Source organism: Rutidosis leptorrhynchoides, chromosome 2 (assembly GCF_046630445.1).
Source record: "Rutidosis leptorrhynchoides isolate AG116_Rl617_1_P2 chromosome 2, CSIRO_AGI_Rlap_v1, whole genome shotgun sequence".
Lineage (NCBI taxonomy): Eukaryota > Viridiplantae > Streptophyta > Magnoliopsida > Asterales > Asteraceae > Rutidosis > Rutidosis leptorrhynchoides.
Genome location: NC_092334.1, coordinates 434970143 through 434981735, shown reverse-complemented (window position 1 = coordinate 434981735; position 11593 = coordinate 434970143). Strand labels below are relative to the sequence as shown.

Sequence of the window (11593 nt, the reverse complement as noted above, 5' to 3'; positions counted from 1 at the left end):
ACGAGTCGGTCGGGATAACAGGAGTGGAATACTGGCTAGCTCGGGGGAGAACCCTCTGACGATATCTCAACATAAGATTAGCCCATCCATCAATATGCTACAATTGTGATAAAATAAATACGTTAGACATTAACTGAAGATTTTCAAGAATGAAAACAAATAAGCAAGAAACTTACTAAGTTTTCCAAGTATCCGGAATATCCAAGACCAAGTAACCTGATCCAGAACTCAGGTGTGAGGTATAAAAATTGTTCGTTCTGAAAAATGAACATGCACCGCGTTTCTTGTTTATTATCCACCATACTCTTCAGATCCTTTGAAGGCCCAACGTGCTTTCTACCATATCTCCAAGAATTTGGTGGTGGTGGTAGTAGAGTTCCTTGATCATTCACTAGCTTGTCTACCATCGACCAAATTTCCTCGTCATTAACCCAATCCTTTTGCGACCTTTTACGCTTTTTCACAATCGGAGCAACAACAGCTTCTTCAACAATAGGGTGAGGTTCTTCTTTTTCTTGTTCTTCAGTATCTAGATTAACAACCTCCTCAGCCTCAGACACCCTCAGCCTTTTCACTTTCCGAGCAACATCATCTGAAAGCTGTGATTTAAAGAAGTCAGTCAAGATGGCGCAAGGGCGCAAGATACACCTTGCGCCATACGCAAGGACGCAAGGTATGACCTTGCGCCACATGTGTAACATAGGCGCAAGGTCGCAAGAAATAACCTTGCGCATGTTTGGCTAAACAAGCGCAAGGACGCAAGGTATGACCTTGCGCCTTTTTTTTTTTACAGATTCAACCTGTTTAGTTACAAGAATTAATAAAAAAACTGCAAGTATAAGGTAAAAAACTGTAATTAAAGGCTTACCTTCTCGATTGGTTTTCTGTATCCCGGTGTTGTGAAAGGGGAGCTTAGTACACGTGTTGGTCGTCGATCTCTCATTCCACGTCTAATCCGCTGAGCTGATTTGTCGTTTTCATTGTCTGAGAAGGATCGACCAAGTAATTCCTCATCTTTATGTTGCTCTTCTGATAATCGTTTCTCTTGTTCAGATATACGTTTCTCGTGATCATTTATTTGTTTTCTACACTCTTGCAGCTCTTTTTCTTGCCTATCCATCCGTTTCACCAAAGAATTGTATAATTCCTTTGCATCAGTAGATAAGTTTGTTTGAGACTGAGATTGAGATTGAGATTGATATTGAGATTGAGATTGAGACTGTTCTCCACCACCATGTTCCTCATCTTGTAGTTCATCATCAACAGGTTCTTCAACTTCCTCATCCACTTCCGTCCCATCAAAGTATTGGCAACTTTTTATCCACCATTGACATCCACTCTCAACATCAGTGGGAAGCAGAGTACGAAAAGGTCGTTTATTCTTCGGACAATCATCCTGTACAACAACAGCAAAAGTTAAAGACAAAGGCGCAAGGACGCAAGGTGAATCTTGCGTCATAATTTCAACGAGGAGCAAGGACGCAAGGTGAACCTTGCGCCTTCTTTTTAACGAGGCGCAAGGACGCAAGGTGCACCTTGCGCCTCGTTACTAACGACGCAAGACTACTCTTGCGTTGGCCATAAGACGTAAGATGCAGGCGCAAGGGCGCAAGGATATATCTTGCGACACGTAAATAAACACGCAAGCCTTAATCTTGCGTAGCCTCAATAATACAGGCGCAAGGTCGCAAGAATGGACCTTGCGCCTTGACTACGCAATGACGCAAGATTGATCTTGCGCCTATCACAGAACCCGTTTTATCCTAAATGTTTAATCTGTATTCTTCCAGCACCAACAAAACTTCTATATTATAAACAATACTTACCATAACGTTTAGTAGATGCAGGTAATCAGTGACTGAAAAAGACTCAGCCGATGAACGTTTCCAAAATAAGGCCCTCGGTACTCCATTTTTGTCTGTCTTGTGGGCAAAACTTTTAATGGTTCGTCGATATGCCTCAAGAATTCAAATCTACAAAATTAAATAAATAAGGACGCATAATAAAATAATATACGATTCAAATGTAGTAACATTAACCAAATATACCAAACTTTTATTTTTACCTTAAATGACCACATAAAACCCGCCAAAGTATAACCCTTTCCGACCTCTAACTGACTTTCCCGAGCTTGAAATCCATCTTTAACTACGGGGTAAGTGGCATCCCAAATACGATTACCCCACGGGTAGTCATTCAATTTAGCAAAGTCTTCGACTAACCATATGTATTTTTTGCTCACCACATGAATCCCTTGCTTACCCATAAATGCTCTCTCCACAATCAAAATAATGGCTAGTCCACCACATCTTCATCACTAACCATAAAATCATCACCATTATATAAAAGCTTTTGGATATCGGTAATTGTAATGTTTGCATTATCTTTACGTTTTGGGAAACAACGTCGTCTAATCGGTGGTGTTTCTACATCATAACTTCTTGGAATGTAATGTGCCATGTCCGTGCGACGACTAAACCTAAACCCGTGATGAGACAAAATTCCCGCCTACTAAATCTAATTTTGAAATTCGGACGGAAACTAAACCATATTTTCTCATCATCAGCTGGGTACTTTTCGTCTATTCCTATCGGCCGCTCACTCTTTCTTTGGAGCATTGCATGTACAAGGCCCGGATCATTGCCCGTGTAAGAAAGATCTAGCCAAGGACCAAAACAAGTACCCCTAAAAAATTTTTATTTAGCAAAAAAGTACAGGCGCAAGGACGCAAGTATCACCTTGCGTCTGGTTTATCACACAGGCGCAAGGACGCAAGACGTTCCTTGCGCCAGCTACTTCGGACAAGCGCAAGGACGCAAGACTTTCCTTGCGCCTACACCAGATTCTAGTTTTATGCCCCTTAAACAATCGTGTTCTAGTTTTTATAATATGTTAGTTTCCAAAGACTGTAACTTTAACAAATCTTGCAACGGTTTAAGTGAGTATTGCATCACCAAGCTCGTTGAAGCATTACATCGAACACTTGGTGTGCAACAAAACTTATATATCAATTTCGACATAATAAATGAGTAATCGAACGAGAATAGTTAAAAGGATACACTTACCTGTTCTTGTGACATCTTGATGGAGTTTTTTGTCGGTTTTTTTTCTCTTCCTTTTTCTCAATACGCCAATCGTGGTGCTGATGGTGATGGTGATGGTGGCAGAGAAGATGTACTGATGGTGGTGGTGCTGGTGATGGTGGTGGTGGTGGTGGTGAGGTGGTGGTGATTCTAAGAAGAAGGGTCGCAAGGGTAGACGGGTCGCAAGGGGGTCGCAAGTGCAAGGTTCTTCGTAATCGTCGTCGGTCGCAAAGAGGTCGCAAGATCTCAGTCTCTCGGTGTGTGTGTGTGTGTGTGTGTGTGTATGTGGTGTCTGTTTCCTTTATTTGACCTAATTTATTAACACTAGGACGCTAAGGCGCAAGGACGCAAGCCGCAAGGTCTCTTGCGCCTTGCGCGGGCATTTTGTCAAAAAAAAAAATTTTTTGGGGTTCCAGTTCAGAAAGGGGTAAAAAGATGGGTAAATAGGTGATTGCCCCACGAAATAATTCACATAGAACCGGCAAGAAATTCAATTGATCACCAACTGTTTTGATTATTTGAAAGAATTTGATGGGTTTTTTTCTATTCAGACTATTGAAGGTGACGAGATATATACGGGTTAACTAAATTATCCTGTGACAGATTCAAACTCTTTTTCTGATCAAGCTGGAATATACTTATAGAGTAGTTTGAACTTAAAATATCATTACCTTGATTATTAGACTATCTTGAGAGTGTTTACAACAAGTTTCTTTGTACCTCAAAATATAATACTAGGATAATCATTGATACTAACATTTTAAACTATTTCATAAGTTCTGTCTACTAAATCACATTTCAAAAGTTCCCTGAAATTTAGACCGCAAAGTTAAAAATAAAGGGAGCAAAAGCAAACTTTTTGTTAGACCAACGGGGCGGCATCCAACCAAGCTTATGCCTAGAAACTGAGTTGGCACGTGAGGTGGCCAAAATCCGACGCCCCTAACGCAACGTCAAATCTGACGCTGGCGGGACGTCAGTCAAGCCGTCGACGGAAAAAAATAAAGAAGTTAGAGTTTTTTCAGCCAATCACAATACAACACATATTTATAAATTTATTTTTCCCTATTCAACTTTCAATAATATTTTACCATATCATTCAAATTTTTTTACTCACTCAAATTAAACACACACCGCTATTTAACTTCACTGAATCAAAATTCACTTCTTCACTAAAAAGTACACCAACTGACTTCACGTTACGGTCTGGATTGTTCGTGGTCTTAGGCAAGTGAAGTATTGTATTTTACGACTTTTTGGATCCGATTATAAGAACCAACCCGCATAGGTGTCCACCTTAGAAAACAAATGCAATTTAGAGATTGACTAGGACTAGGAAAGATATCGATTATTATTTATTCACTGATCCTATCATTAACATTATCTTAATGTTAAATAATGGATTAGGATACTCCTTAACACCGTACGATACCTAAAAATGACGTGTTATCACGACACGTACACTATCTTTATTATAGCTTTATTTGTTACTGTATTAAAGAAAGTGTACAATGTGATGCATATTTCAACATAATTGAAACAAAAGAGCGATATATATTATCCCAACAACCATATAATATAAGCCCATTCAATAGTATTTTAGCCAAAAATGCTATAATTATTTTCTGTAATATTTAGAAGAAAAAAATTAACTTGTTCTAATTAATTTACCAAATACACAGTATATATACAATATACACGTATAATTAAGTTGACTCAAAGACATATGAACCAATGTAATGAAACGAAAGTAGTATAATATTATTAACAGAAAAGTACATTGTTAACTTTGACACTCTATTAAAAAATACTATTTTTCAATACTATCGTAATTTTAATAGAAGTAAATTTCCTAGCAAATACAAGATAATTAGATTAGATTTTTAAACAATCGAAAAGGGCAGGTAGGAGAAAAAGGTAACACAAAACCGAGAAAGTACAATATTATCCGTGTAACAACCAATAAGTATATGCCAGACATATTTTAACCACTTTTAGTCCAACTTTTGATTTCACTCAAAAGAATCAACAATGCCAACGTATCAAGGCCACAACAATATTTGTGGCTCACAATCCTTCTCCCTTGCTTATGTGGCATCCACCTTTCCTTCACACCCCCTTATTATATCTCATCTCATATATTTTTAATTTAAAAAAAAATAATCATACTTAGATTTTTACGCTACAATATACTAGTACGCCAACACCTGTCACCGGAGTATGACGACGGATCCCGGTATTATATTGTTTGGCAAGAAAATTGGGTTGACGGAAACACCCAAAATTACTTATTCAGAAGAAAGACAGAACAAAGATTATGAACACACACTGTTGACACCAGATGTACGTGTAATTATTTTGCTATTCTGATTACAACCCATTTGCTAAAAAACTTTAACAATTACTGGGTCGAGTTTGAATTTTCATTTTATTCAACTTTTGATGTTTAAAGATCATTGCTTTGTTTCTTTCTAAATTTAGAAACTTTCAGAATTTGGCACTTCAATTCTAGCTATGAAAAGTTTGAAGTTTTTCTTTATACTTTACTAATCTAATAATATGTTGTCAAATTTTCAGGATCGAGGAAAAGATGAATTGGATGATAATTCGAAAACTACATCTATTGATGAAGAAGGCGAATCGATGGATTTGCAACCTAAGACTTTGAAAAAACCAGACAAGATTCTGCCTTGTCCTCGTTGTGACAGTATGAATACAAAGTTCTGTTACTACAACAATTCGAACGTCAACCAGCCTCGCCATTTTTGCAAGAGCTGCCAGAGATACTGGACTGCAGGTGGGACCATGAGAAGCATGCCAGTTGGCGCAGGTCGACGAAAAAAGAAGAGCACACCATCGCATTGCCGTTTCATAATCTCCCAAGAAGTGTTTGAACCACCAAATCATATTAAATTTACTGATGATTCACCTAAAGTCCTTTCATTTGGTTCAAATACACCGAATTTTGGACCCAATTTAAGTGGTCAAGAAAAAGGCGATGATCGTTCTTGTTCTTCCAATTTAACAGTGGAGAAAACACAAGATAACAACAATGGTTACAATTCTCAAGTTCATTGGATTGCATATAATCCATGGAACACAGGGGTTCAAATGCCGATTCCGACCATTTTCCCCCCTATGCCAATTTACCCTTCACTTTATTGGAATTCGGTTTCTTGGTTACCACCAAACGTGTCGATTTTGGGAAAACATTTAATAGATGGAGAACCAATAAAACCAAATGGGTCGAATGAGGAACCGAAGAAACAAAGGAATTCAATACTGATTCCAAAGACTCTTAGAATAGATGATCCAGATGAAGCTGCAAAGAGTTCAATTTGGGCAACACTTGGTATTAAGAATGAAAACGGACATCCGTTTAAGGCTTTTCAAGCAAAAGGAGATGAAAAGAAGAAACATACAGACGTTGAACCGCCTACTGTACTACACGCGAATCCAGCTGCTTTTTCGAGGTCACTTTGTTTTCAAGAAAGGGTCTAAAATGTATAACATTAGATGGCACTGTAATTTGGTGTGAATATAATGTGTACGAAAATAGTAAGAAAAGAAGTAAATAGTGTGTCTTTTGTGTAGTTTTAGATTTCAAGATTTTTGTAAGTTTTTTGCAACTTTATCCTGCAAAATGGTTTTGATAATCAGCTTTTTAGGTGACAAGAATAAAAGTCATGAAATTGGTTCTCATCTTTCAGTAGGCGAATCCAGTTCTATATAAGAAGTTGAATACTTTCCTAGAGCTTGAATTTGCTAGACTAATATATGAATCTGACTTGCATATCAACAAATTCTAGTGTACTACATTGGTCAAATAGGGTTGATTAAAGTGTCTCAATTGGGTTAAATAGGGTTGATTAAAGTGTCTCAATTGGGTTAAATAGGGTTGATTAAAGTGTCTTTTGGGTCAAATAGAGTTGATTAAAGTGTCTTTTGGGTCAAATAGGGTTGATTATAGTTAAGGCTAAATAAAGAACAGTCTAAAGATCAAATGTGTTGATGTTCCCTAATTCCTAAAGTTAAATTTCTAAAAAGTCCAACATCCTAAATTATTTTGTTCGAAGATCCAGACTAAGCAATGACAACCACCTAAATCATTTTGTTCAAAGACTAAGACTAAATAATGCATTATTTGCTTTTGTGATCATAACTAACACATTATTGATTAGCACAATTGCTAACAAAAATGGACAAAAAGGGTTGGCTGATTAACCAACCCATTCTGACCCGTGAAGGAAAATAATCCGTTCGACCCGTTAGTCCGTTATCCAACCCATCCATCTGGCCTAATGCATATCAACTCTTAAACTCTCCTTCACATAAAGTAGGAACATACAATACAAAACATAAAATTAGGCACCATCAATGGGTAGCACAGTACAACCTATCACTATATCTTTATATCTACAGAAGTGTAAATCTTGATTATTCTGGGTGGGCACATCAAAACTAAAAGAAAAATATGTGTACCAGGAGAACTAGTCATGAAAAAAGATCAAGATATTTTCAGGCCCTAATCAAATTGAGACCACATTCTGTATAACATGCGTTGTTATGGGGACCTAAAATGCCATATATCTATATTTTTAATAATGGGCATTTTTCTTTTTTCTTTTTCATAAAGCAGTGGTGGAACTACAGTGTCCCAGATATGTCTACATGGATACATGTCTACATGGATAAGGTCAATAACATAGCAGTTTTAAATGATTCTATAGAACCGAATCAATAGCTAACAAACCTTAGGTCACTCTTGTCGAATTATATAAAAATAGAACTTTTATTATGGTCTCAGATTCGAATCCTGTCTAGAACGAAAATTTTGTGGTGGCCAGGGATGGGTTGGAAACAGCCGGGGAGTAATCCTACTGGGCAGCGTATATCAGAGTATGAGGTCGGATTACTCGCCCTGCCGCCCGAACAGGGAAAATACCTTTTACCTAGAACTTTTATTATGGTACAAATTAATGGGAATGAATGTGATATATATAACAGAATTTGTACCACACTACGCTAACTGACACAAATTAAGACACTTTACCAGGATCATGTAAGTTTAACTGCCACATATTTATTAGGAACAAAATAGATTGAAGTTAGGCGAGCAGTTCATATTGGGACAGTATGCTAAAATTATTCATACACGATTTTAATTGCATATTTAGTGGTTTACAGATAATTTTAGTGGTGTATGGATCATAGCATAAAGATAGCTAACCATACACATATAGTTAACAGTAGTAAAAACCCGATAAATAAGATAAAATCTATCCAATTTAGCAATTTATACCCATGTTCACATTTATTGCTAATGTACCTGGTAAAGTCAGTGTTTCATGATAATCACTTACGTTGGTTTGTTATATATGGCGGGGGCATTGGTGCATAAATACTCCTTCCACATCGAATTGAAAACCTACCACAAACTCAAAAAAGGCAGCCTTATCTGTAGAATTTTATGACTCAAAATGCTCAAATCTCACAAACCACATCCTTTCAGCCTGGCCTAATCACCTTTTGTGGTTACTGGTTAGTGACGCAGATGTTACCCAAGTGCTTGAGTGATAAATGAACACCATTAACCATATTGACCTAAGTGAAAAAAAAATTTGATTTACCTATATCTACCTCACAGTAAAAAAAAATCTACCAAGCCACACATTTTTAGCATACAATACATTTCTCACAATTGAGAACACAATAAAACCAACAAACTGAAGATTCTTTCATTTAATAAACAATGAATAAGACTGTTGTGAATTCAATTTGTTGGCTTGAAGAGTAAAAACTACTACGTAGTAGAACAAACCAAATACATTTCTGTTACCCTAAACAGATATCAGTATTATAAATAGCAGATACAGTTGGAACATACTTTAATGTGTGATCATTGCATGATACATCCACCAGAATCATGCCCTCTACGAACATTGCCATAGGCTGCCAATTCAAGAAGATCCATATCACGCCCTGCAGTTTTTCATGACAGGGGTCAATTTCTCGCCTTTCTAGTTGCGGGCGAATTTATTTACAGTTGATAACAATTGTGTTTCACACATAATTATGGAAATGGTTATGTAAACAGTAGGCCAGTAGCTGTTATTAACGTACCAGATACTCTGCAGTAAGAGCTCTTCTGAATAAGATCAGCTCTAGACATCTCAGTACGATTCCCTTTGGATCGATTAACTGTTGCCTGAAAAGAAACCGTAATGGGCCCCTTAATTCTTACGGGAAAAACAAAACACGAAGTTGTCTTTAAAAAATATATAAAAAAACATGCAACGGACACACACCACAAAATTAGCCAAAACTGGAAGTGACAACTTTGAAAACATTTATAACTGATTAAGAGGATGTGTTACCTGTAGAATCTGACAATTTTCTAAAGTGCTTTGGCCTCCCTGCAAGATCAACAAGATGAGGGACATAAGAGAATTAGGCGAACACAACTTGGTATCAAGATGTAACACGCTAACCACATAGACGACCAGAGCACGAGTCCATTATTTATTTGTGTTCTATAGATAATAGACTGTTAACATTTTGAAAAGGGCGCTACCAGCTCCTACATCTCTTTTTTACGAACCAAGCTATAACTCATTCCCCACCTTTCGCTTGTGAAGGTATATTAGAGTAGAACTAGAAGTACTCGATTGTAATTAGCATAGTTCTATAGAGCACCTAAGTGTAAACTCCAACTTTATAAATTTGCTTCTATTGTAAGTTAACCCTCTTATTAAAAACACAAACCAATATAGTAAAACCTTTCTGGTTAATTTAAGGCGCCGTTTCAATTCCAATTCAGCTGGAATCCCATTGGATTCCGTGAGCCAAACGGGGCAAGTATCTCGGGATGAAGTTCATTGTTTTCTTTTGACTAACTTAACATAAAGTCATTGAATTAACATTTTATCATTAGCAGATGATGACATCAAATCTCTTCAACTGGAAGCCATAAACTCAACTAAGCATAAAACAATACAATATCATCATCCAGAAACCTTCAAAAAGCTAACCAAATCAAAGAACACTTTGTCAACCATATAATAAAAAAATTTACAACCAATTCACTCGTTTACATTGATTGCGCATGTGACTACACTTATGTTCACATTTATTCTGCATAATACTCTTATAGTCAACCAAAACTATATTATAGCCAAAGAATAGTATAAATCATAAAAAAAAAAAAAAAAAAGGTAACAAAACAAAACGATACGTACAGTGTAATGCAAGATATAAAAAGTTATGAATTACTACCTTAGAGTAGGGAATAATGTGATCGTAATCATGACATAAGCAACCAGGACAACCAACAAGCTTACGAAAAATTGTGTTACCGAGTGGATCTTTCCGCCACCGATCTGGATCCCGTCCTTTAATTTTCTCAGCTTTCTCCCAACATTGTTGTTTCACACCGTACGGAAAGCTTCTAGGGTTTGAAAATTGCTCAGATGATATAGTTAGGTCACGGAAGTAACTAAGTTCGTCGTTTTCAGTGACGATTTGTGTGTCGACGAGTGCGGCGGACGGCGGTGCGGCGGCGGTGGAAGTGGTAGTGCGACGGTTTCTCGTCGGAGACGATGAGTGACTTCGTCGTTTATTTTTGGTTTTTTGATTCATCTTCGTTCGTTGTTGGTTTCGTGCCCCCTTATCTACGGTGCCCTTTTTGGTGGTTCCGTTTACTTCGACGTTAATTTTGACTTGACCTGTATTACACGTTTGTACCGTACAAGTCAATTTTAAAAAAATCAGCCGAGAAGATTGCAGTCCGTACCTCTCCCGATGAAGATAAATAGGGCATATAGATTTTTACTAGTGTTAGATATTAAGAAGTATTCTTGACCACCACTTCGGCGTTTCTTGGGGTGTCACCTATCTTTTTATACTTTTTGAATGAGTATGACGTGTTTTTAGTGTAATGTTGATGTTGATGTGTCATTTTATTTTTCTTTTTCTGTTTTTTCTATTTGTTTTATTTTTACTTATGTAATTTAAAATGAATAAAAAAATTACACATTTAAATTAATACCATTACTACTAAAAAATACATTATTAAAATCCTAAAAAAAGTACATTTATTAAATTCAGAAAATAAAGACGACACGTCTTGAACTTATTCCTACTCATTGGGGAGGGAAGTCGTAATTCTTCATCTAGCTACGGACATACCGTTTTACATTTTGAAGGGCTGTCACGTCTTCCGGGTCTTCCATTGTGGCTGATGCTTTCTTTGCCTTATCTCGTCCCATTGGACGCGACATCGGTACGTTCCCAAACAACTCCGCTTCAAAGTCTTGCGAGAGGCTTATCGAGTCTCCTTGATTTTAACCACCAACACCCGAAACATCAACATGATAATCTTCCGGATGGTTAACAACCGGCTTTTTTGGCACGATCCATTTTGGATGTTGTTTCAAGAAGGAAAAAAAAAGGCATCCTTCATAGTAAAAGGTTTCGAGTATGCATCAAAATATGATTGCAATGCGCTTGAG

General features: G+C 37.0%; 2 protein-coding genes and 1 long non-coding RNA gene across 5 annotated transcripts; 1 reads left to right on the top strand and 2 right to left on the bottom strand.

Annotated features, from left to right (window-relative positions):
- Positions 1 to 1290: 1290 nt before the first annotated feature.
- On the bottom strand, positions 1291 to 2206 carry LOC139894239 (uncharacterized). The gene is made up of 3 exons (XR_011774862.1): positions 2066 to 2206; positions 1827 to 1973; positions 1291 to 1396 (listed from the first exon to the last, which is right to left on the bottom strand). It is a non-coding gene; the product is annotated as an uncharacterized lncRNA (long non-coding RNA).
- Positions 2207 to 5287: 3081 nt separating this feature from the next.
- On the top strand, positions 5288 to 6753 carry LOC139889232 (cyclic dof factor 1-like). Its single transcript, XM_071872194.1, has 2 exons — positions 5288 to 5426; positions 5655 to 6753. The coding sequence occupies exons 1-2, from the start codon at positions 5304 to 5306 to the stop codon at positions 6582 to 6584; spliced, it is 1053 nt and encodes a 350-aa protein (XP_071728295.1). The 5' UTR covers positions 5288 to 5303; the 3' UTR covers positions 6585 to 6753.
- A 1556-nt stretch (positions 6754 to 8309) lies between these two features.
- LOC139892412 (uncharacterized) lies at positions 8310 to 10760 on the bottom strand. 3 transcript variants are annotated; one of them, XM_071875476.1, is made up of 5 exons: positions 10359 to 10760; positions 9461 to 9499; positions 9207 to 9284; positions 8971 to 9065; positions 8310 to 8687 (listed from the first exon to the last, which is right to left on the bottom strand). In XM_071875476.1, the coding sequence occupies exons 1-5, from the start codon at positions 10719 to 10721 to the stop codon at positions 8606 to 8608; spliced, it is 657 nt and encodes a 218-aa protein (XP_071731577.1). In that variant the 5' UTR covers positions 10722 to 10760; the 3' UTR covers positions 8310 to 8605. The 3 variants fall into 3 exon arrangements, with proteins under 3 accessions (XP_071731577.1, XP_071731579.1, XP_071731578.1); XM_071875478.1 differs by having other exon boundaries at positions 8567 to 8687; positions 9207 to 9291; XM_071875477.1 differs by lacking the exon at positions 8310 to 8687 and having other exon boundaries at positions 8849 to 9065; positions 9207 to 9291.
- Positions 10761 to 11593: the final 833 nt, after the last annotated feature.